The sequence below is a fragment of the Pseudochaenichthys georgianus genome, chromosome 8 (genome assembly GCF_902827115.2).
Source record: "Pseudochaenichthys georgianus chromosome 8, fPseGeo1.2, whole genome shotgun sequence".
Classification (NCBI taxonomy): domain Eukaryota; kingdom Metazoa; phylum Chordata; class Actinopteri; order Perciformes; family Channichthyidae; genus Pseudochaenichthys; species Pseudochaenichthys georgianus.
In genome coordinates, this window is record NC_047510.2 from 1,207,337 (window position 1) to 1,233,384 (window position 26,048).

General features: G+C 42.1%; 1 protein-coding gene across 2 annotated transcripts in view; it reads left to right on the forward strand.

Annotated features, from left to right (window-relative positions):
* LOC117451071 (junction plakoglobin-like) overlaps positions 1-26,048 on the forward strand; it is a 339,882-nt gene that overhangs the window by 236,768 nt on the left and 77,066 nt on the right. The window contains exons 1-6 of one of the 2 annotated variants that reach the window (XM_071203921.1): positions 2,198-2,442; positions 3,295-3,533; positions 18,077-18,278; positions 18,671-18,815; positions 18,901-19,004; positions 19,815-19,934. In XM_071203921.1, coding sequence (XP_071060022.1) covers positions 2,239-2,442; positions 3,295-3,533; positions 18,077-18,278; positions 18,671-18,815; positions 18,901-19,004; positions 19,815-19,934 — 1,014 coding nt within the window. In that variant the 5' untranslated portion in view covers positions 2,198-2,238. Of the gene's footprint in view, positions 1-2,197; positions 2,443-3,294; positions 3,534-18,076; positions 18,279-18,670; positions 18,816-18,900; positions 19,005-19,814; positions 19,935-26,048 lie in introns of those variants that run through there. The other variant, XM_071203922.1, reaches the window with a different exon arrangement.

Consider the following 26,048-nt stretch of genomic DNA (forward strand, 5'->3'; position numbering starts at 1 on the left):
GAACTGTCCCAGCATCTGACCCATTTCGCCACATGCTAATGCTAACCGGAGGTGACGCATTTTGAGAATAAAAGTGTTAAGTTAATAGTTAGTGAACTTCAGGTTTTTCACAATAAAACTGATTTAAATTAAACAGTGTATTTATTCAAATTACGCATATCAACATTGATTTTAATTTTCTAACAGATCCCGATATTAAAGTCACATGTCATGGCCATTTCCACTGATCATAATTCCATTGTGAGGTCTACTACTAGAATAGATTTATACTGTACAATTTTCCAAACTCACATTGGTTTCGCATACAGCATCTCTGTAAAGTATGTGTATTCACTCTCTCCACTAAACGGCTTGCTGCAGCTCTTGCCCCCCCCCCCTCCCTGTGAGCCCAGTGTGCTCCGATTGGTCGGGACCAGTCGGGACTGTGAATCACGCTGAGCTCCGTGGAGGTGTTGTTTCCTTGTTTAGCAATACACAGCCAAACTCACCCTGAGCACACACAAAGTCATAGCCGAAGTAAAAACAATAAGTGTGGCTTGACAAAGAAAAGTAAGAAAAAGGTTGATAAACGCTGTGAGGGTCTGCAGAGAGAATTTCGCCGCGATCCCAACTGTCTGTTATCAGCCTGCAGCCAGGGAGGAGAGATCAGCAGAGCTGCCTGCACTGAGTGTGTGAGGAAATCCGTGGATTGGTCAATTTGGACCAATCAGCGGGGGCTTAACGTAACGGCTCCGCGGACGTAACGTAACGGCTCCACGTGGATTGGTCCATTTCGTTCCGGGTACGACATGACATCATGATGTACCCGGAAGTATGAAATGGACAGTGACGTATCTCCAACGAGGCGTTTTGGGGAGGTATTTTCTGTGTTAGAGTTTTACTCCCTACATGGTGTACTTTGAGGGTTTTGACTCTGCAGACCGTTTACATGCATAAAAACCTTCATAACACACAAGGGGACGGGCAATAACCGGAAAAGCATGACATGTGACCTTTAATATAACACCTCTACCTGTAGCCTTATAGAACAGCCAATCTCTGTTGAGGGACTCCAGCTTGGGAAACTCCATTTCAAAGATAGCACGGATCTGAATGTAAGAATGCAAATAGTTTAGAGCATTTATGGATTAAATGCATTCCAATTTATATAACAAATAATTAAACTTGGTTTTACCTCACTATGGTCAGCATCTTCTGGGATTAGCGCACATCTGTTGCCAAGGCCAGCCCGCATCATTTTCAACTCGGTGCTTGCATTTGGAGTCTTATTTGATGGCCAGAGCGACAACACTGAGTTTCACACTTTTTACCATCCTGGGTTTTGGAGGATGTGCAAATCTTTTTTGGCCTTTTTTTGGTCTTGGTCCACCTCTTCCGAAGTGTCCAGGGAAAAGTCTAAAGCAATGAAGAAGGAATGAGATGATGAGTTAAATGCACAGCATCTTATTAAAGAACTAGCCTTTGTCGAATAACCAGGAAATACACATTTCGATCGCTTCTTCTGTCGTTTACATTCATCATTTGGTATATTTGGCTGGATAGGAACACTTTGATGCACATTCAGTACCAGTCTGTGAGGTTGTGGTAGTGATGCCGATATCCGGATGCGTACAGCGAGGACTACAAAATGACAATGAGGTGACTGGGGATGTCTGTTCAAAACATTGCACGCTTGAATAAATCACTTAAATCAGTTATTTTTGCCAGACTTATTACTGAATATCGTTCTTAATGTTATACCAAGTCCACCTGAGACCTCCAGACCGCCTCCAGGGAGCACGCGGTGTTACTCTCAGTGAAGGCAGCGTGGAGAAGTCTTCAGCTGTGGAGCTGTGACCCGCCCAGGATACACTGATAGGACTTCTGTTCTGTGGCTATCATCCAGCGATCATGTTTAATATTAAAGACTACACACGTGTATCCCTTATCAAAACGGTATTCTGCACTTTGCAGCACTTTTCGTTAAAAGAACGTATACGTGTATTGTTCGGTTGACTTTATATTTGGCTTTGATTGCAGTACCCATAATACTTATGAGTTAGTAGTACTGTTGGGGTTTACAGTGCTGCTTGATTGTAATTACTGAGCATTGTTTTCACTTCAGACACACACATACATTGGCTGCAGAACCACAGTTAGTTATCTGTTCTCACACACACTGACTGTCTCTCTTTCTCTCCCATGACAGATTTAGATTCTCAGTTCTCTTTAACCCGGGCTCAGCGGGTCAGGGCGGCCATGTTTCCAGAGACCCTGGTTGAGGGGGAGGCAGCCATGCCCGTCCAATCAGATCATTCACAACAGAGCAACGTGCAGCGTCTTGCTGAGCCCTCTCACCTGCTGAAGAATGCTATAGTCCACCTGATAAACTACCAGGACGACGCAGAGCTGGCCACCCGGGCCGTACCGGAGCTCACCAAGCTGCTGGCCGACGACGACCCGGTACGCACACACAACTAACAACTAAGCCAGGGGTGTCAAACTCAATTTCATCAGTATTACGGTTGCACTCAAAGGGCCAGTTGTAACTTTAAGACTTTATAAATATAGATATATAAATACATATTATATATAAAATAATGTATTAAATTACATAATTGCCAATAATTGCAAGTCTCTTCAGTGGGCATGTCACAAAATGTGATGCATTGTGGGACATGTAGTTTATGGACAACGTGCTTCTGTAAAGCGGCATGTAACCGTAAACAAAATTATATTCTTTGCAAGCTCTTGCGGGCCACATCAAATGAAGTCATGGGCCGCCTTTGGCGCACGGGTCTTGAGTTTGACACCCCTGAACTAAGCTGTCAGACTAGGGGTGTCCGGGGGCCAAGTGCTGCCCTTAGTCCATTTTCAATTGGCCCTCAGCAAATTCTAAAAGTATAATGTAACATGTCCCACACCTGAAACCTTTGCTTTTCCTATGTTGTACTTCTTAAATATATATGTACAAATATATTAATTATTTCCATAACCAGCTTGAAATATACCCTTCATTTTCCCCTTTATTATAAGCATTCTGAGGCTTATTTTTTAAGGGATGAGCTGCAACACTGTTTGTAACAAAATAAAGTAACCCCTCTGGTGAGCTTTGAAGGAGGCTGTTTGTTTTCTTAAAGCATATTCAAGTATCAAGCATAATTTACCTACATTTGATTGATTTTGCTATCTTAACTTAACTGAACTTATGAGGCAATACACCTCACCTTTTGCTGTATGTGGCCCTCAGTGAAAAAGGTTTGGACCCCTTCTTTAGGCATTATATTTGACACTGTTACTTTATTTCCTCCCCAGGTTGTGGTGAACAAAGCAGCCATGATAGTCAACCAGCTGACTCGTAAGGAGGCCAGTCGCCGGGTGCTGGTGCAGTCTCACACCATTGTAGGTGCCGTGGTGCGTGCCATGACAACAGCAGCTGACGTGGAGACGGCCCGTTGTGCGGCCAGCGTGCTGCACAGCCTGTCCCACCAGAGGGAGGGGCTGCTGGCCATATTCAAGTCTGGAGGGATCCCAGCACTGGTCCGCATGCTGAGGTAGAAACACTGAAAATAGTGCCTACAAAGAGTTATATTAGGGCGCGTTCACACCTGCCGTGTTCAGTCCGGTTGAATCGAACCCTGGAGCGTTCAGCCGCTTGGTGCGGTTCGTTTGGGTCGGTGTGAACGCAGACCTCTGAAGTGAACTAAGCAACCGGACTCTGGTCCGCCTCAAGAGGTGGTCTCGGGGCGCTTGCTAGTGAACTCTGGAGCGGCTCATCTCTGGTGTGAACGCAGTCCGCACCAACACATAGGAAGCTAGTATTTACAATGTTACAAGAACGCGGATATCTTCAAAAATCTTCTGCGAAAGAGTCTTTCAAGACATCCGGGTGGTTTAGTAAAGAGTGAAGCAGGATGAAGAGCTGAACAGTGTCGTGTAATTTAAGAATTCTCCGTCAGCTACATAAAAGTAAGAACACCTGTGGTCGGGGAAACGCCCTCCTGACTGCAGAACGTCTCTCATTATGTTATGTTTTTAACGGACGTGGTCTGATGATATAATAATATGCGCGGGCCGCTAGCGTCTATTGATCTGCAGATTAACAGCAGCATGAGAATAACCTGGAGAACGTGCCGATGCTCCATGGCGGAGGCTCCGGGAGGAATGGCCGGGATTTGCGTTGTTACCCCCTTAATGTCTGACCAATGGGTGAACAGCATTTCCGAGCACATGACTTGTGTTTAAAGTTTATAGTCCGTTTGAGTTTTGCCGTGTAAACGCAAACCGAGCCTTCTGGGAAATGAAACGATGCAACAAGCTGTGGTCAGGCGCTCCAGAGAGCGACTATTAGGTGAATGCACCCTAACATTACATGTAATTTAGCCAGCGGTGGAAGAAGTACTGAGATGTCTTGCTTAAGTCAAAGAAGCAATGAATTGTAAAAATAATGTGTTATAAGTAAAAGTGTTGCATTCAATATAATAGGGCGGTGGTGGTGAAGTCCATAAGGACTTGGCTAGGCAACTGGAAGGTCACCAGTTCAAGTCCCGAAAAGACCACGTGCTACAGAGGTGTCCCTGAGCAAGGCTCCGTTCCCTACACGGCTCCCCGGGCGCAGTTCATAATGGCAGCACACTGCTCCTAACACCAGGATGGGTCAAATGCAGGGAAACCGTTTCGTTACATAGTACCTGTACTACGTAATGACAATAAATTCAATCTTCTTTAATCTTCTTCAATAATACTTTAATAATACAGTTTCGGCATTCAACTATACTTAAAGTACCAAGAGCAAAAGTACTGTGCCCATTTCAGAATCGTATGATTGGATTATGATGTGTTAGTGTGTTTATCACAGCTGGTACATGTAGAGCTAACTTAAATTACTTTACATACTGCTGCTGGATATCTTAACCTATGAATAAATATCAATGTTTTTAAATAATTTATTTATATTTTCTATATTTTTTAACAAAAAATGTGTTACTAAAACCTGTTACAAGATAAGGGATTAAAGACGTACAATAACAGCTTCCAAAATGTAGTATTTCCAAATTACACTTGAGTACAGTACCTAAGTGTGACTATCCACCACTGCATTTAGCTGACACCTTTATCCAAAGATAAAGGTTTATCCAAGATGACATACACTTTAGTACGGTACACTACATCACACAGGAGCATTGAAGCTGAAGAGTCTGCCCTGAGACACGTTGACATATGGACTGCTGGGGATCAAACCACTGACCCTCTGATCATACCAAAACGGTTTGATTATGATGTCATTAGGTTGTTCATGCCCTAAGGGGTATACATATATCTTAATTAATTTAAGACCAATCTGCAAATTAGTTTTCAGTGGTGTTCATGCACAGAATGAGTGGAACCCAGTGAGTCAGGTCCTTTTAATCGGCAATAACTGATGTTAGAACACATTGAGCAGGAACACATTTCCATTTAACATCATCATCTTTTAGGGCAGTTTGACACTTTGCCATCAGAACATCGACTACAGGCAACATTGTCTTTGATTAAAGACATGTTTTGCCATCTTATGATAAATACAATATTACATTTTCTGAATCTTTTTTTTCTTTTTTGTCTCTACCAAGTCCTAAAAGAAATATATGACATTTCAGCTGCTAAATGTTCCATCAGCTAAGTGTAAACTATGTCAGTCTGCTGTTTGGCGCAGGTAGTGTACAGTTTTAGAGCCTTTTTCTTCTAAACAGACCCCCAAAATTGTGCTCAATCAAAGCAGTTGTGAGATGGACAGCTGAGCAGTTAAAAGAAAAATACACTCAATCACAAAATGCTTTGTATATCTGAAGGGAGATGCCGATTCAGGGGGTAGTTGTACTGTTGAATCACTATGAGAAACCACTTCCATATTGTCAGTGTTTTCACATTTTTATACAAAACATACATTTTTATAATCGAAATGATTGATTATAGTCATTTTTACCAATGACGCTGTAAGTATAAAATAAATGCCATGCTGATTTAATTTGGCCTAAAACAAGGAACTAAACTGCAGTAAATAGGCGCGTTCACACTGCAGTACCTTTCCCACTTTAGTTCCGATATAGTTCCGAAATGTTGCGTTCACACCAAAAAGAGCCGGGACTCACTTCATGAGAACCTTTTCACCCCCTTTTCCGTCCCTGCTAGAGAGCAGAGACTTTCGTGGGAGAAAAAGGTTCCTATTTCTGATTGGCTGGGCATCCGCCCAAAAACAAACCACGCCCCGTAAAACTCCCAAAAGGTTTTGTGAAGCCGCCATTGTATTATCCTCGCATTAGCATTATTAGCATTATTAGCATTAGCATTAGCCCAGCGCAGAAACGCAGAGAGACTAACGTATGGCAACACAAAAGAAAAAATGGGAGCGGTGGAGATGAGGAGGTGTCGGCATTCTGGCGATTTACTCTGAAGGCTTCAGTAGAAGCAGCTGGCAGTCCCAGGACGCTGTTCAGACGTCTCACTGACTATTTCCACTCCATTTCCACACGCCCCCCTTTCCAGCGGTGTCATCTCAGGCCACCGTTTCCACTGCTAGAAACGTTTCTTCTTCGTCGATGCCGCTGACGCCTGCCATCTCTCTCTCTGGCGCCACCCAACGACCAGAGGCTTCTATGCCAGTGCAGCGACCCATTTCTGTTTTAACCAACATACACAGAAGGTTGGTGACTTTTGGTGAGGTTGGAAAAAGAAAGTCCAAAAGGATCTGTTTGAGTTTGTCGAATTTAACAGAAGTTCCGCGTGCTCCACGGTCTATCACGGGCGGTCAGAGTGATAGTATATCAAACACATTTAAACTGGCTCTATGAAATGTCAGGTCTTTAGCAGGTAAATCATTTTTAATCAATGATTTTATCACTCAGCATAATCTGGATTTTATGTTTTTAACTGAAACTTGGTTAGACCAAAACAACAGTGCAGCTGTTCTTATAGAATCAACTCCTCCCATCTTTAGTTCTATGAGTCAGGCAAGAATGCATAAGAGAGGGGGTGGAGTAGCTATTTTGTTTAATGACTTATTTTAATGGGAACTTTGCTTATTTTGAATATGTGTCAGCTGAAATGCTCCTCTCGAGCTCTTTTCCTAAACATCTACAGACCACCCAAATACTGTGCAAGCTTTTTTGATGACTTTACCGAATTGTTGTCTATAGTGTGTATTGACTTTGACCATCTAGTCATTGTTGGTGATTTTACTATCCATGTTGACAACCCCCAGAACAGAGGGGCTAAAGAACTGTTTTGTGTTATCGACAATTTTGGACTGTCTCAGCATGTCAAGGGTCCGACGCACAATAAGGGGCACACCCTGGACTTAATTGTATCAAAGGGTCTGAACATCTCTAAGCTTGTGGTGACTGATGTAGCGCTCTCCGATCATTCCTGTGTTTTCTTTGAGAGCTCTATTACCGTCCATACAACTGTTAAGAAAGAGGTGACCACTAGAGTAGACGTCACTTAACTGAAAATGCAGAGGACATGTTTTCTCAGATGTTTACTCCCTCAATTGCCCATGCTAACTTCTCAGTAAATGAGCTACACTGAACAAAAATATAAACGCAACACTTTTGTTTTTGCTCCCATTTTTCATGAGATTAACTCAAAGATCTAAAACATTTTCTATATACACAAAATAACCATTTCTCTCAAATATTGTTCACAAATCTGAAAAAATCTGTGATAGTGAGTGTAATGGAAACTTCTGTGTTGCAATGCAGTGGGAGTCACTGACTCAGGAAGGAGACAGGGTAGAGCAGGAGCTTTGATGTCAAACACTGGAGGTTTATTTGGAGTTACGGCCGGAGGATTCACATCACAATCACAGCAGTCACGGTCTGACTGCACGGGAGAGTTGCCACGTCAATTATGGAGCACCTCTCTCTTGCTAGCCCATTTAACTGGTTTCAAAAGAGAGTAATCAACATGTTTTGATAAGATAGCTTTAGACAGTTTGGGCACACTGAGTTACCTGCGTCCGCCACTTATGGCCTCGAATATGTCATACCCTGGAGTCCACAAACAACAAAGAAGGAAGTGTCCCAGTGCACCCACAACAAAGACCTTCTGTGACCTAGTATTGACCGGTCACAGAATGGGAACAATAACATTATTGGCTAAAGCAGCCTGTGTCCTTAAAGGACAGGAACAATAACATTATTGGCTGAAGTAGCCTGTGTCCTTAAAGGACATAAATAGACGTCAAGGTTGGTCCTGTATGTCACATCTAGGAGTCTGAGATAATTATTTCCCTAACAGTGAGCACCCACCTCACAGGTGTGGCATATCAAGATAAGATAAAATGGACTTTTATTAATCCCTCATGGGGAAATTGTTTCTCTGCATTTGACCCATCCTAGTGTTAGGAGCAGTGTGCTGCCATTTTGAACGGCGCCCGGGGAGCAGTGTAGGGAACGGTGCCTTGCTCAGGGACACCTCGGTAGCACTTGGTCTTGCCGGGACTTGAACTGGGGACCTTCCAGAAGCCAAGCCAAGTCCCTATCGACTTCGCCACCACCGCTGATTAGACAGCATGATTATTGCACAGATGTGCCTTAGGCTGGCCACAATAAAAGGCCACTCTGAAACATGCAGTTTTGCTTTATTGGGGGGGTCTGGGGGGGTCCGAAAACCAGTCAGTATCTGGTGTGACTACCATTTGCCTCACGCAGTGCAACACATCTCCTTGGCATAGAGTTGATCAGGTTGTTGATTGTGGCCTGTGGAATGTTGGTCCACTCCTCTTCAATGGCTGTGCCAAGTTGCTGGATATAGGCAGGAACTGGAACACGCTGTCGTATACGCCGATCCAGAGCATCCCAAACATGCTCAATGGCTGACATGTCCGGTGAGTATGCTGGCCATGCAAGAACTGGGATGTTTTCAGCCTCCAGGAATTGTGTACAGATCCTCGCAACATGGGGCCGTGCATTATCATGCTGCAACATGAGGTGATGGTCGTGGATGAATGGCACAACAATGGGCCTCAGGATCTCGTCACGGTATCTCTGTGCATTCACAATGCCATTAATAAAATGCACCTGTGTTCGTCATCCATAACATACGCCTACCCATACCATAACCCCACCACCACCATGGGCCACTCGATTCACAACATCGACATCAGAAAACCGCTCACCCACACGACGCCACACACGCTGTCTGCCATCTGCCCTGAACAGTGAAAACCGGGATTCATCCGTGAAGAGAACACCTCTCCAACGTGCCAGACGCCATCGAATGTGAGCATTTGCCCACTCAAGTAGGTTACGACGACGAACCGGAGTCAGGTGGAGACCCCGATGAGGACGACGAGCATGCAGATGAGCTTCCCTGAGATGGTTTCTGACAGTTTGTGCAGAAAGTCTTTGGTTATGCAAACCGATTGTTGCAGCAGCTGTCCGAGTGTCTGGTCTCAGACCATCTTGGAGGTGAACATGCTGGATGTGGAGGTCCTGGGCTGGTGTGGTTACACGTGGTCTGCGGTTGTGAGGCCGGTTGGATGTACTGCCAAATTCTCTGAACCGCCTTTGGAGACGGCTTATGGTAGAGAAATGAACATTCAATTCACGGGCAACATCTATGGTGGACATTCCTGCTGTCAGCATGCCAATTGCACGCTCCCTCAAAATTTGCGACATCAGTGGCATTGTGCTGTGTGATAAAACTGAACATTTCAGAGTGACCTTTTATTGTGGCCAGCCTAAGGCACACCTGTGCATTAATCATGCTGTCTAATCAGCATCTTGATATGCCACACCTGTGAGGTGGGATGGATTATCTCGGCAAAGGAGAAGTGCTCACTAACAATATTTGAGAGAAATGGTTATTTTGTGTATATAGAAAATGTTTTAGATCTTTGAGTTCATCTCATGAAAAATGGGAGCAAAAACAAAAGTGTTGCGTTTATATTTTTGTTCAGTGTATGTTGGACATAATTGGACTTTATGGAACCCCCTTTTTTGGGTCTAGTTTGAGGTCCAAGGAGGGGCCCTCATTGAAGAGGAGGACTTTCCCCACACACTGTGATGGAAGATTCCCACATATTTGGAAGCCCTTTTTATTTCTGGTTTGTGTTTTGTTCATAATTTACATGTTTACATATTGCAGAGTGGTTTCGGGAGCACAAGTAGTAAAATATAAGGACATGTAACAGTACCAATATAGTGTAGCTGAATGTAAATGGTCTAAGGACACCAAAGAAAAGAGAGAGGCTTATAAGAAAATTGAAAAAGGAAAATGTACAAATCATTTTATCCAAATTAGAACATGAAAAACTGAGAAGGTACGGTTTCAGAAATGTATACTATAGTTCATATAAGGAGGGGAGGAGAAGAGTTGCAATATTAATATCCAATCAAACCCAACTTGAATATGATGAAGAAATCAAAGACAAAGAAGGAAGGTATATCATAGTTAAAGGAAGATTAGAAAATGAACCAATAACACTGAAAGCGGTCATCAGATAGCTGAAACTGCAAATGCAAAAGATATTAAATTAGAGGCAATATTCAAAAAGATTAATACAATTGGAAAGGGAATTTCAGAATACAAAAGAATCACAAAACAGACCAAGAAATCAAACATTTGAGAACAAAGATAAATTATTTACTACTTGATGCAATTGAAAAGAGGAACAAGTTCGTGAAACAAAACTATTATGAAACTGGACCCAGAGCCACTAAACTATTAGCAAAACATTTACGAAAACAAGTCATTAACACTAAATAAAATTAGGGAACCATATACAAACGTGCTAACGTATACACCGGAGTATATAGTGTATACAGTGTACACACACACACACACACACACACACACACACACACACACACACACACACACACACACACACACACACACACACACACACACACACACAGGGAAACGCAAAGTACAGAATAGTGCGACTGGGGGACAGTCCCACATCATGTGCATAAACATGCCAGGGGCCTTCATAGTGCATAAACTACACGAGGGATCGTCTATCCTTTTCATACAGGGAAGTTTACGCGGGGTGAGATATGTTCTGTGGACATAGTTAAAGTGGATCTGTTGGTGATCGGGATTCCGAGAAGCTATTTTATGCTTGACCAAACACCCTCCCAACTGAAATCAGGGTCTAACACTGCAGTCACGTCTCCATACTCTGTCCAGCTGTAGGTTATCGTAGGAAGCCTCCAGAAAGAAATTATACAGTGTAGACACCATACCCCTGTTTTCCCCTTACAGTAAACAACTTAAAAGAGGATGAACGGGTATAGGTTGTTGCCATGGGACACCATGTGCCTTGAGAGCAGATCTGAGCTGCAAATAGAAGAAAAACGAGCTACCTGGCAGATTGAACGCACTCTTGATTTCTTGAAAGGAGCACAAGCCCCTGTTATCATAAATGTCACTCAAGTGGTGAATACTGCTGTTGCTCCAATGAGAGGATGAGACAGGCCTCCCACCAATGAGCAGAGCTTTATTATTAAATATAGGAGAAAGTGTGTGCCACTTGAGGGAATCTTACACTGTGATTCAGATGTGCGCCATATCTTGATGAGATGTGAAACTATAGGGCCAAAGCGTAGTTGACATTGCCTATTTGTTAAATTGGCAAAAAGGATATCCTGCAGGTTCCAAGGTTGTACGATATTTTCCTCTATATTACGCCAAGAAACGGAAGCATTAGGGTTAAGCCACACCAGTAACGGACGAAGCACAAATGACCAAAAATACAATTTAAAATTAGGCACCGCCGGACCACCACCTCTGTATAGTGGATACATTTCAGTCGTGGACGCTTTGAATTCCAGATAAAGCGCGAAATAAAAGAATGGATTTTTTTCCAATAGTCAACCGGGGGTGAGAGGGGGATCATTGAGCTGACACAATTAATCCTGGGTAAAATGTTCATTATGACTATAGATATTCGGGCCCGAAGAGAGTTCGGAAGGCTAGTCCATCTTTCCAAATCCATCTTAATCCTGTTCCATGCTTCTGAGTAATTATATGTTACAATACGATTTAAAGATGGGATCATTTCTATCCCAAGATATTTAAAGTGCTGGACAACTGGGACATTGGGTGGAAATTGAAGCATTTTAGCTGACTCATTAAGGGGTAAGAGGGCGGATTAAGACCAATTCATCCTAAAGCCAGAGAGACAACCAAACTCCTCACAAATAGATAACATAGATTGAGTCGGTTTCTCCATGAAAACCAGAATATCATCTGCGTATAGCGCCACCTGATGGTGAGTGTCACGAACAGAAATCGGATGTATACTTCGGATTGGCGTATCATTTGGGCTAGAGGTTCAAGGGAGAGTGCAAAGAGTGCTGGGCTCAGTGGACATCCCTGACGGGAAGATCTAGAAACAGGGAATAACGCGGAGGATAATTGCCCAGTGAGCACCAGAGCTGAGGGATTAGAGTACAGCACCTTAACCATATGTATAAAGCCATTACCAAAACCCATTTTCTCCAGCACAGACCACAGAAAGGACCACTCTAGTCTGTCAAAGGCTTTCATTGCATCAAGAGACAGCACTGCTGCCGGGTCTTTTTTGTCTACTGAAGCATCTATATGGAGAAGACGTCAAACATTATCAGCAGCTAGCCTTGACCTTATAAACCCTGTCTGATCACAGTTAATTAAGGTTGCCATATAATCCTGAATGCGCCTGGCAAGCACTTTTGCAAATATCTTTAGATCTGAATTTAATAAACTGGGTGGCCTGTAACTAGCACAATCTGTCGTGTCCTTATCCTTCTTTAAGAGCAAGGACATCAGGGCTATGTTCACGTCCCTCGAAAAACTGCCTTTATCTATCAAATACATTATCATATCCAAAAGTAGTGGACCCAGTTTATCCCAAAATGCTACATAACATTTGGGAGGTATCCCATCTAAACCTGGTGATGTGTTTCGTTGCATGTTGCGTACTGCATCTTTTAATTCCTCTAAGGAAATGGGATCATCAAGATGGCTGGAATCAGTCACTGCAAGCTGTGGTATGTCTAGCTGACCGAGAAAGGCGTCACATCTATTCTTGTCCAACTGAACCTCTGACTTATATAAATTGGAATAAAAGGTTTGAAAAGTCTCATTTATTTGCTTTGGCTCAGTTGTGACATTACCACCTGATTTTTGAAGCCAAGAGGTGACTGGGCCGAGACCCGTGGGAGTAATAGCGCTGCCTAACCCTATGTATTAGAAATTCTGATCGTTGTTTCAAGATATCATTTATTTCCTTTTTGACAAGTTTACGTTTAGATGCTGTTTGTTTAGAGTAATTGTTCTGCAAAATGGAGTCAAGACAATTCTGCTTCCAAAGCCTGTAATCTGGCGGATCTTTCCTTACATACATTTGAAGAGAATAATATGGTGTTGCTTCTTATAAAGCCTTTTACTGCATCCCATAATATTCTTGAGTCCTCAACTGAACCTATCAGTCAAGTCAAGAAATTCTTCCAATTGTGTCTGAGAAAAATGAATAATCTTTAACCTGTGGGTTAAAAGCTCGCCACATGTCCACTAGTCCCAAACTTCCAGCCCAAGACTGTAGCGTGGCAGTAGCCGACTCCTGATCCCTAGAGGCTGTTAAACTTGACCGTTCATTTGAATTCCATACTGCGTTCATGTCCGCTCCCACCATGATAGCATACTCGGTTAATTCTAGCATTCATTCTAGCATAACAATCCTTATCAAATGTATGTGGGGCATAGGCAGACATAAGAGCCACCTTTCTCCCATAAACTTCCACCCTGGCAATCGTTGTCCTCCCTGTAGTGTCTGTTCACATGTCCAGCACCTTAACGTTCAAATGACATCTTGATACAAAGGCTACTCCTTTGGTTTTGGAGTTAGCTGAAGAGGATGCAATGGTGTGATAGAATTTATTAGCGATACGGCCGGAATCTTTACTCAGCAGGTGCGTCTCTTGTAGGAAAGCCAGATTCATTTTACGGCGATGTAACATAGTCAAAACACTAGCTCGCTTGTGAGGTGCATTCAACCCATCACAGTTCCACACAAGAATAGATAAGTCACCCATTGGGCTGCACTGCTCTGGAAGATGTCAACAATAAGCTGAGTGGAACGTCAGATGATAAACAACCATATTTACTAAACCTGTAGACAAGACCAAAATAAAATGGAGTCCCTCCCCACATAAGCAATCCGAGAACATATAAGCGTTTCCCATAACTGGACAAAGACAAAAACAAGACAATCCCCCATACATTTCCCCGGTAACAAAAACAAGATGATAAAGAAAAATAAATATTAAAGACGATACTTAAAATAATTAAACAGTACATTAAATTGATCCGTGACCTGATTGGATATGGGGCTGCAAAAGGATTATACCTACCCTTCAACCCAGTACTTAAAGCTTATTAAACCGTTGTTAACAGACTAAATGAAATAACCTAAGGCAACAATGAGCTTAGGTATTCGAAGAAATGAGAGCAAAAAACATAAATAGGTAACATCATAGCATACACTGTTCCGATGTCCATTCACATCCGGCATGCACAGCGGATCCGCCGTGATATAGATCAAAACAAAAAGCAAATAAGCCGGCTGTGTTTGTATTAAAGTCCAGAGTCTATTACGTGGTGTGGGATCCAAAAATCAAGCAGTAGGCTTGCAAGTTAGTCTGATCAGCCAAACAATGATAAACAACTATCCGTCCCCAGATGAGTCCAGCGTCAGACAGAAACAAATAAAAAGAAGCCTGCAGAAATAATCCAAAACTATGTAAGAGATCCCAGACCACGCAAAGCAGTGTGCATTTCGTCCAAAACATCAGCGCTATATAATCCAGCAGATTCCAAAAGACCGCTATTCGCCGTCAGACGAGCGCCCAGGTCCCGGTTCCCCGTCCCCGCCCCCGCCGGTTGGTGCATCCTGCACTCCTGGTAGGGAGACGATGAAGTCTTCGGCATGTCCCGGGGAATGAAATGTCTTAACTTGACCAGCTCCCTTGACCTTCAGTGTAGCGGGGTAAAGGAGGAAAAATGCCACCCCTTTGGCACGGGCGGTATCCATTGCCCGGGAGAAAGCCTGACGACGTTTAACAGTGTAGCTGCTGGAGTCAGGGGAGAAGCGAATCCTTTCTTTGCGACACGGAGTATGTCTTGGCGGGTGGTATAGCGGAGAACGTTGAAAATCAAAGTGCGGGTAGCGCCCACCTGCTTCTTCCTGTCGTCGCTGTAGATACGATGAGCTCGCATTAACTCGCCCTTTAGATTACTTAAGGAGGGGAACCACTTTGGAAGCGAGTGTGTCAGAAATGGTATGGCGTTAGACCCCAAGTCCTTCTGCTAGCCCAGTTATACGGACGTTGCATCTTCTGCTCCGGTCCTCCATGTCCGCTAGCTTGAGTTGCATCATGTCCAGCGTAGCCTCGTGGGTGACTAGCATACCCACATTGTTCATGTCTATATAAAACAGGAAGTTACGTTAAGACATGTATATCATTTATTACAATGAAAGTAACAAAAACAATGCCATCTCCTTTTCAGGTTCAAAGAACATAAATTGGGTTATTTACATAAACTATTCATATTGCAAATACATTTTTTAACCAGGAAGGGAAGACGGACATGTGATCGCAATATACCAATATTACAATATTTAGCATATCGTAGAATCGCAATACTATCTTATCATGGCTTAAGTATCGCGACAGTATCGTATCGTGGGGAGCTTGGTGATGCCCACCCCTATTTTTTTAGCATTCACAAGACAAGAAAGGCGCACATTTATTAATTTGTGTTGACATCTACATTATGATCAGGGAAACAATGTGTTGATTCAGTTGGGTTCCAATGATCCATGCGTGAACCTGCATATAATAGCAGGCGGTTGTATGCGTGCATAAGGTGCCAGCCATCAAAGAGACATCTGAGACCTCGAGAGTTATATTTCCTTCGTCTCTATCTATACTTTTCTATAACAACGTAAATGTCCCCTGTGTGGGACGAATAAAGGAATGCTGATTCTGATATGGACTGTGATAAGTTTTGCAGCTCCCTCGTCATAACGCTTTGGAAGGTGGACCTTATGACACTACAGATGTAGCACTCTAGAAAGGACTCCAGCCAACAGCTTCCTGCCAAAGACCCAAGGGATCCCAGCGGCTGGCAATGTTAAGCCCTCCCACTATTTTCCAAGAGGGCGTTGCCAGATTTTCAATTTCAGGATTTAACCATTAGATGGCGCTTCATTCACAAATACAGAAAGACAAGTTTCTTGGACTTTCAGTACTTCAGTTGTGTTTTGGTGAAGAGCATTTGAACACATATTTGTTATGGTTTTCACTGGCTACTACAGTATAACGAAAAAACATCAATATTGTAGATCAAATAAAGTATATCTAATCTTGTAATTCAATAATTTATAGTCTTTATATATTAAATAATAATAATGTAAATATTTACACTTCTTTATTTGTTATGCTCATACTTTTACCTTTACAATAGTTTGCTTTAATATGCAGTATATTTTTTGTAATGTTTTGTTGGTGTTTGCTTCCTCCTGCTCCCTTTCGGACACATACTGTATGATTTATTATTATTATTATTATGAAGATATTATTAAGATAAGATAAGATGTTAAAAATCGAGAGCCGGGCTGCATTTCCTCCCGTTCGTTTTTGGAGCCGGCGGGCCTCCTGATGCTTTTTGTACAGTAGTTGTGGACTAACCAACATTATTTTGTTAAATAAAAACATGGTGAAGTTTTGTAAATGATTACATGTCTCTTATTTAGCACAGAGTATGATCCTATCCGTGACATATGGATCTTAACAAAGGTCCGCTATACAGTAGTACCAGACATAAATCTACCGTACTGTATCAGAGTTTATTTCACATGAGCTCCAGTGTGGAACCCCACTGCACCCCCTGGTGGATCAATGATCCATTGCAGCTGGCTTCATTATAATTACATTTATTTATCAAGGGGGCGGTCTCAAGTCACGCTGGAGGTTTTCCTTTAAGCGAGGGCAGACCCCGTGCCGGCCACGGCCCTCGCGTTTCAAACGGTCTGAAATGAGGTGCTACATCTGTAGATGGAAATGTAGGGCAGGGGTACTCAAACCTTTTTGTAAAAGGTCCACTTGTGAATTGTATAAAGGTCAATGGTCCGGATCATTGCCAGTAAAGTCCCCCCCCCCCCCCGGAGCGGAGCAATGAAACTGAAGAAGCAGTTTTGGCGCACTATGAATGTGTCATGTTGCTGTGGACCTTCTTCATCTTTTTTAATCTTTTTTTTTTGCTATCAGAAACAATGCCTGACGTGTTTTGGACGTAATCTCGTCTTTGTTTACATTAGCAAGCCTCGCTAACACTCAGAGCTAACCTGTACTGGAGAGCACATGTGTTTAAAAAGCAGGAAATAAAAAAAGGAACTCACCTTGTGATAAACCCTCAAGAGAAAAAGCATTTGAACTCCATACTGTTTCAGAAATAATCTTTGATGTGGTTTAGAACAGGATGGCGTTTTATCACAGCAGAATTTTACTTTATCTCCGGTAGAATTCTGATCAGGCATTAGCTCCGCCTCCTCTTATTTTTTTTCAAGCTAAGGACCCAAAATCCGCGTTTCTCTAACAGAGCTGCAAAAGAGGGGTATGAGCAGTTTGAGGCTACAATGGGTGATCTGTTTGGTATTTTGAGCAAAAAACTTCTCAGACATGTTTTGTGTAGGTATGGCCCTACAATATATTTTATATAGTTTGAGAAGCCCTGGTTTAGGGGATCATTAAATATATATATTACAAGTTAACCTGAGGGGAATTTGAACATCTGAACGACATGTCAGGGCAGTCCATGAACAGAGTCTGGACACAGTGTGGCCGACCGACCATATACAGTATATGCATAATAAAGGGAATAGACATGCGGCACAAAAGCCAAGGGTTCAAACGGTTTTGAGGCTGGAATTTTATTTGGAATATGTTATACACTGGTGGATGATAGAGTTCAGTAAAGGTCACAGATTGCTTAATGGTCCTTGAAATTAGTTCACTTTATGATCTCTATCTTATTTTCTCTCTTTTCCATCTGTGACATCACGCAGCTCCCCGGTGGAGTCAGTCTTGTTCTATGCCATCACGACCCTCCACAACCTGCTGCTGCACCAGGAGGGGGCCAAGATGGCGGTGCGTCTCGCTGATGGCCTACAGAGGATGGTTCCATTACTGAAGAAGAGTAACCCCAAATTCCTGGCCATCACCACCGACTGTCTGCAGCTCTTGTCTTACGGCAACCAGGAGAGCAAGGTGGGTCCAGGAGCTGGGCTTTGGGGAGGGGATCTTTGTAATGTCCACACAGTGGCTCAATTCCGGACCGCCCCCCCCCCCAACCACTCCCACTCCGTACAGAGTGAACTCCGTCTCTAGTCACACTCACAGCTGAATGAGGGTCCTTCTTTCAAGTGGGGGTTGTAAATACATCGGTAAGTTCTGGGACAAACTCCCCTCTCTCCGGCAGAAACAGGAAGTGTCTTAACTTTCATAAGAACAGTTTTAAATTAGCATCTCTTGGACAAAAAAGAGATGCTACACATACATGTGGTAGACTCTCCGCAAACAGAGTGGGTAGGGTGTAGGGGGAGGTTTTGAATTTAGCCATTATTACAAAAATACACCTCCATCTTCCTGTTTTTGGTCAGCTGATCATCCTAGCCAATGGGGGACCAGAGGGTCTGGTGTACATCACGAGGAACTACAACTATGAGAAGCTGCTGTGGACCACCAGCCGTGTCCTCAAAGTGCTGTCCGTCTGTCCCAGCAACAAACCAGCGATCGTGGAGGCTGGTCTGTATACATCAGTAAACATGATGTTAAAGCCTCAGTGTATGTCTGTAGTCATCTGTTGTAATTAGCTTTCATCTGTGTCCAGGAGGGATGCAGGCTTTGGGCCGGCATCTCACGGGCTCCAGTCAGCGTCTGATCCAGAACTGTCTGTGGACGCTCCGCAATCTGTCTGACGCTGCCACCAAGCAGGTACTCATTCATCCTCTATAATACTATTACTACTACTGCCATTGCCGGTTATTTTTATTTTGAAATTCAGTTCCTGACGGACGCCAAAAAAGCCCGAGATTATGGAATTAAACCAATAAATAAAAGCAAGGATAATTGTGTGTTATTGGTGAGTAAATAACAGTGTGTTATTTTGAAAAGAATAACAAATTAGAAGGAAAAAAATATTTAAAAAATACAGATTTCAGTATCCTGAGGCTCTGAGCCCCATTTATTTTCCTCACAGACGGCAACAAAAGTCCGAAATTATACGATTTAAAATAAAAGCAATAACTGTGGCTTGATATTGAGTAAGAACATGTTTTTATGAACCACACAGCTTCCAGTCTTCCACGACCCGACCGGAGAAAAAGACGTGCTGCAGCCTGCAGGCACGAAACACGTTACCAGTAGAAATACATTGCTTTTAAAATCGTGTTGTGCAACACGAAAAAAAGGGGCAAATCGTGTTGGTGAACACGAATCAATAGATTAAAAATCGTGTTGGTGAACACGAAATACCGTGAGACTGGGTTGGATATATCATCCTATGCTTTGTCCTGTGGACATAATGCGATGTGACGCCCTGTCTTGAATGTTAACAAAAGAGAACAATCATTTGTGTTTTGTAAAATGGGGACAGTAATGTTTCTGTAATGCTGCTGACAGAGAGACAAACCTGAGCCAACACGTAACCTCCTCTGGCAAGTGAGACGGATCTCACGGTGTCTGTTTATGATCAGTGGCTCAGCTGTAATCTGTGTTGTGCTTTGTTTGTTGTTCTCTGTGAAGGAAGGGTTAGACGGTCTGCTGCAGATTCTGGTCACCCAGCTGGGCTCAGACGACGTCAACATGTTGACGTGTGCAACTGGCATCCTGTCCAACCTGACCTGTAATAACTCACGCAACAAGGTATCCCTTACACTCCGTCACGTGAGGGGTTAACACGGGAAGGCTGAGAATGCAATACGTTTAGTCTCAACGTGTCATCATTCTGATGACTTTGAATCAGACCTACATTGCATTCATCAATATAAGATACAATCCTGACATATTATTGTGTACGACATGATTATGGTACTGTTATATCATTCATGAAATCATTTATTGTCGATAAAATCCTATCTTGTAAGAAACAAATAAGATGAATTGGTCACTTTGTTTTGTTTTAGTCCATACGCTCAGTTGAACATTGTGATCAAATTGATCCAAAATTCAACAGCGTTTAGACGAGCCAAGAAACCTCACTCGGTTCATCTCAGCTCCCGTGGACTGAATCCACTCACTATGTTCTCCATGTGAAACACACGCCTGTGTGTATAGGAACAGACAGAGGCCCGCCTGCCTCTGGGCTTCCCCTCCTGTGGGGTGTTCTATAGGGTTAGTGCATGTATATGGGCTGCAAAGGCTAAAATCCCCCCTTCTGAAAAGCCTACATGTAACTCCTTTGTTTACTTCCGGAACATAGTGACATCACTATGTAACACTCGCACTTCTATTGGCTAGCGCTCCAAAACATTGTATGTGATTGGCCGTAACATCCCGTAGAGTGGTTTACTAATCACAACAGAGCCGGCGAGTTAAGCAATCAGAGCAGACCGGCCTCTTGAGCATCAGAGCATTAGAGCATGGAGGCGTGTCCCAGGAGAGACACTCCATACTGATATAGTGACAGGAACTCCTGAAGGGTTGGAGGTTATGAGGAGTGTGCAGCACGATATGACGTCTTCTGGTATCTTGATCATTCTTGTGTGAACTCATTCAAAGTAAACAAAGGGGAAATGTATATGTTCAGTAAGTGTTTGTGCAACACTTACAATAGCAATGTATCTTATTAAAAAATAATCCCTGTGCTGTCACGGTGGAAATGAATGCCTTTGCAACCCCACATGGAGGGTCACTGGGTCAGTGTATGTTTTGGTCGTTGGATTTTCTTTTCACAAATGGATATTCAAAAACAAAAAACGACTGGATATTTGATTCTCGTTTTCAAATTGAAAAACCAAAATTGAAATACAAGGTGTTTTTCTTTATCATGGTCAAAAATGGATTTACTAAACTTAAAAAACGGGATGATTTTCATTTTCTACTTCTCAAAACAAAAAATAAAATCACTAGAAAACAGAAACAAAAAAAATACAGTTTTTTCATATTCTGCTACCGGAAGTTATCTTACAAAATAAGAGCGCAGATGAGGACGGCCAATCCGTGTATCTACGGTCCATTTGTTTTCACAACGCAAACGGCCAAGACGCGTATTGAGCTCAGATAATGAACGTTATTAAGGGTTGTAAATATAATAGGCCGGTGTCTAAAATGGACAACATTGTTAGGAGATTTCAACTATACAGCGATTCTGCATGCGGTCACTCAGCCCTCTCTCCAGTTTGTTAGTATTGGTTCTGCCATTAGTTCTTCGTGAGATCGATCCTGTTGGACTCAGTAGGCTAGTAGTGAAACTACTCCCACAAGTACCATGAAGTACTTACTGTGTACTTTTTGAGTAATCCTCTGTCAATGTCCCCTCCTGAGAACAACAATGCATGTTTCTCTCTATTTTGAATCAGCGTTAAAACACCTTTCTTCATGAGACTGATATTGTTGGATGAAGCTGCTGTCTTTTAAATAGGATTATTTCTCTGCTCAATCCCTGCAGATTCTTCCATCAGTCCCAGTCATTGCATGTCAGTCTGGAGAGCTTCGAAAAACGTTTTTTTTAGTGAAGGTCAGAGCTAAATTATAGATTGTTTGATTGTGTAATTACAAGGTGAGAGAAAATAAATCCACATCCTCCTACTAAACGTATTGTATTTCCTTTTTCATGTTATACTTATACTTGTATTACAACATTTGCATGTTGAACCACATGCTGGATATCTTCCCCAGCCTCAAGGAAATACGATAAAATAAATGGATTCATAATAGAAAAAATTGATACAAATGTATAAATTAATAATGTTGTGTGCAAACATTTAAAATTTAAATATAAAATGAAAAAAAGTTTACTTTTGAAATAATTCCGCACAAAAACCTTTATAAATTATAGTAAACTATTTAAAAAGTTGTAGTAAATATATGTTTTTCTGCCTACAATAGTTGAAATTTAACGTAAACTATATCAAACACCACATCCATATCAACCCATTTTTGCCCGCTATTTAAATTTACTTTGGTTGAAGTTAATATCAATATTGACATTATATAGATGTATAGCATATCATTGATGCAGTCTTTCTGAACACTTTTAAAATAAAATACTGCAAATGAAGAATATTTCTAATGTTCTGCACAGATAGTGCCTTAACTTGAATTTGAAAACATGTGGCAACTTCATTAATACAGCAGATGAAAAGATGTGTCTTCATGGGCTTCAATGGCTCTCTAGATAAAGGGCATTTTATGATGGCTTGTATTATCCTCAGATAGTGGTTTGTTTAAATAACTAGTGACATTTTAATAAATATTGCAAAAAAGGGCTCCAAAAAAGGCATATATATATATATATATATATATATTAGAGCCGGGACTCGATTAAAAAAATGTATCTAATTAATTAGAGGCTTTGTAATTAATTAATCGAAATTAATCGCATTTTTAATCAAATATACATATTTGACCTGAGAACAGTGAGAAGCAATTTTCACATGGATTTTACTCCAAGTGGTCTACAGTCCAAGAGCTTAGATGGCCATGTGGGCCATCTAAGCTAATTTACAGATGGCCCTGAGCCCAATAGAGATTGCCCTGAAAAATGCACGCGGACTAAATGGCACGAAGGGTTTGGGGGGCCTCCGTCCCCCTAGAACATTTAGATTTTTGCAGGTCTTAGATGCTGTCTGGTGCATTCTCTAGACTGAATTATAAAATGAACCACCACAATATTATATTGTACAATTTCAATTGTATTCTTCATTTCACTTGTTTGTTTGTTCTTGTTTGTGTTTGCTCGCTTGCATGCCCTGCATAGCTTTAAGAAATACTTAAGTTGTTGGTCAAAACACTTTCCATCTGATGAATGCAAATGCCTTCCCAGATGGAAAAAAGTAGAAGACATTACATTCAGTTATAACTGCCAAAACAAACATTATTTACACTATTATGGCCCCTGTTAAAAATGTTTGTAATGTTAACTACTGTAAATTGGTCGAACGAATGCCTCCTCATCCGGAAGCTGACCGAGCAGACCCGAGCAGCAGTCGAGAGGAGCCGAGCGCATCCACGAAGCACACGTCAGAGTTCCCGTTAGCCGGCAAATCTAAATATCTTCGGTCAAAATAATTTCCCTTTAGAGCAATACCGCTTCAGTTGCGCCACTTATGTGACAGACAAGAATAGTCAACTCTAATGTCTAACACGTAATGTGGAGAAAGAGATGTCCTGGATGGGTTGATTGTGCGTTGATCTGTTGGTAATGCCTCGGGGTTCCGGTGGGCATGTAAACAAATGCATAATGCTGCGCTATACTTTGTGGCCTCACCCAGTTGCATAGCGACACTTATCGTGTAGTTGTCTTTTAATAAGCAGGTAGTCATATCATTAGCTAGAACTAGCTGGATCTGATCGATATGGACATAAACGCGAGTGAAGTCTAATCTGACGGGAGAGAGAGATCAGCTGCTGCTGACGAGTCGAGACTCGAAACGCAGCTCTGCATGATCACATGCAGCGGTGAGCGGACAAAACACACTTCAGGTTAGAATATCACACGTAGCTATTTTAATTAACTCTCAAACTACCTAAACTAGTTATAGTTATGTTTAGTTTTACTGTCGGGTCACTCATTACTGGATCCGCGAGCTGCATGATGCTGGCATAATAGATTGCCCGATCGGGCAACCAGCAGGTGAGGCTTCATTGCCCGAGCTAAATACTAAATGGCCCCGGGCCCGACCAAAGCGGTCTCATCAGCTTGTTCGTTCATGTTTGACTATTGTTCACCGTGGTTTGTTGTTGTTTGAAGTCCCATGCTGAAGTCATGAACGTTAGTTGGTGCTCCAGTATAATCGGTACGCCTGAAACTCATCCAGTGAGAAACGTTCCGCTGTGCAAAAATAAGTGCGATTAAAGTGCGATTAAAATGCGATTAAAATGCGTTAATTTTTTTAACGCGTTAATTTTTGTGTAATTAATTAATCTTAATTAACGCGTTAAAGTCCCGGCCCTAATATATATATATATATATATAACCTGGCCGGCTTAGCCAGTCTGTATTTCTTCAAGCACCACAAGATTCATAGTTTATAAAGTACAATTCTGGGCCATTGATTGTGTCATTTCTCCAAACACATACAGTAGAAATGCCTGTTATGAACCCTTCAAATGGTGGAGGAAAAGGACTTTACATTGGGTTATACTTAAAGACAGGACTATTCAGTTAAGAGAAGAGAACAAAGGAAAGAAAACTGTTATAATGGAGTCAGACACTGGAAGACTTGACTGATGGAAGGAGGAGGCTGATGAGACGGAAGAATCTGCGAGGTACGAACTAGCGGCTTAGAAATAATGATATATTGAAAGACAGCAGCTTCATCAGAGGGCAACCAGAGCGACAGAGTGTTACTTTGCTGAAGGACATTTCACAATGTCAGTCTCAGGAAGAAAAGGTGTTTTAACGCTGATTGCAAATAGCAGAGAAACATGCATTCTTGTTCTCAGGAGGGGACAAACAGAGGATTATTGGAAAAGTACACAGTAAGTACTTCATAGTACTTGTGGGGGTAGTTTCACTAGTACTGAGTCCAACAGGATCAATCTCACGAAGAACTAATGGCAACAAAAAATAATTCCCTCATCAAACTCAGCAGAAGTGACTTGATTTTGTTCTCAGGAACAACAGCAGGGGACTTCTCTAAAAATACAGAGTAAAAGTACTTCAATGTATTGTTAGTAGTAGGCTAACTAATACAAAGTCAAACAGTATCAATTTCATGAAGGACTAATGGTAACATTGTAATTTTATCATTCATCAAAGATAGGAGAAAAACATGCATTATGGAGCCTACTATGGAGGGGACTCTGACAGAGGGTTACTCACAAATTACACAGTAAAAGTACTTCATTTTATTTCTGGTGGAAGGCAAACAAGTACCGAGTCCAACAGTGTCAGTTTTATTAAGAACTTGAGGTAAAAAATATTTGTATCACTCGTCAAATATAGCAGGAAAAATGAAGAGCAGCTGATTTGAAAAAACAAACTGGAGAGGCGGCGGAGTGACCGCAGTACAGAACCGTGTTACGACTGGAGCACACACACACAAACTGATAGGACCCAAATGCACGACTCCAGACATAAGATGATTTAAAAAAAAAGGTTTTACTGTGGTGATAAAACAAGGTAATCCATTCACAAGGTTCAAAACGATCTGGCACTTGGCACAGGGAACACACAGAATATATTGTGACGGAGCGGATCACATGAGTTACTGACAGCCGACACACACACGCACACACAGTCGCACACCAAACATTTCCTGCTCTCTTCCTAAAAAGAAACCATGCAATGTATTATTTATTGTGTGTTTGTTAATTTGTTAAATTAATATGTTAACAGGTGGTTAACCTGTTTATGTTTGGGTCGGATTGTTATATTGAAATGTGGTTTGGAGGGTAATTGTTGTCACCTGTTGACGGTAAGCCTGGTGGGAGGGGCTACGGGTTAATAAGGGACGGGGTTGGCCCTGGAAGGGGAACTCGGGGGAATGTTGCACAGAAGGCAACAGCTGGGACGTGTTCGAGAGATCGTTGCAGAGAAGGCAACAGCTGAACACGTTTACTCTGGGAGTGATGGACGTTTGATTTGGACATTTATTCATTCTGTTTAAGTTGTGCTGGTTCGTTATTTAATTTGTTTGCTGCTGTTATTAAAGTTTTGGAGCTTAACTCATCCGACTAAGCCTATGTTTTCAACGGAGAAATAGAGCCCCGTCACATATATACAAAAGCAAGGGACTCCACAGGTGCAAACAATAAGGGTGGGCAGGTAATGAGGTCAGTGGACAAACAGGCAAGGTAGGAGTCGAACTACCT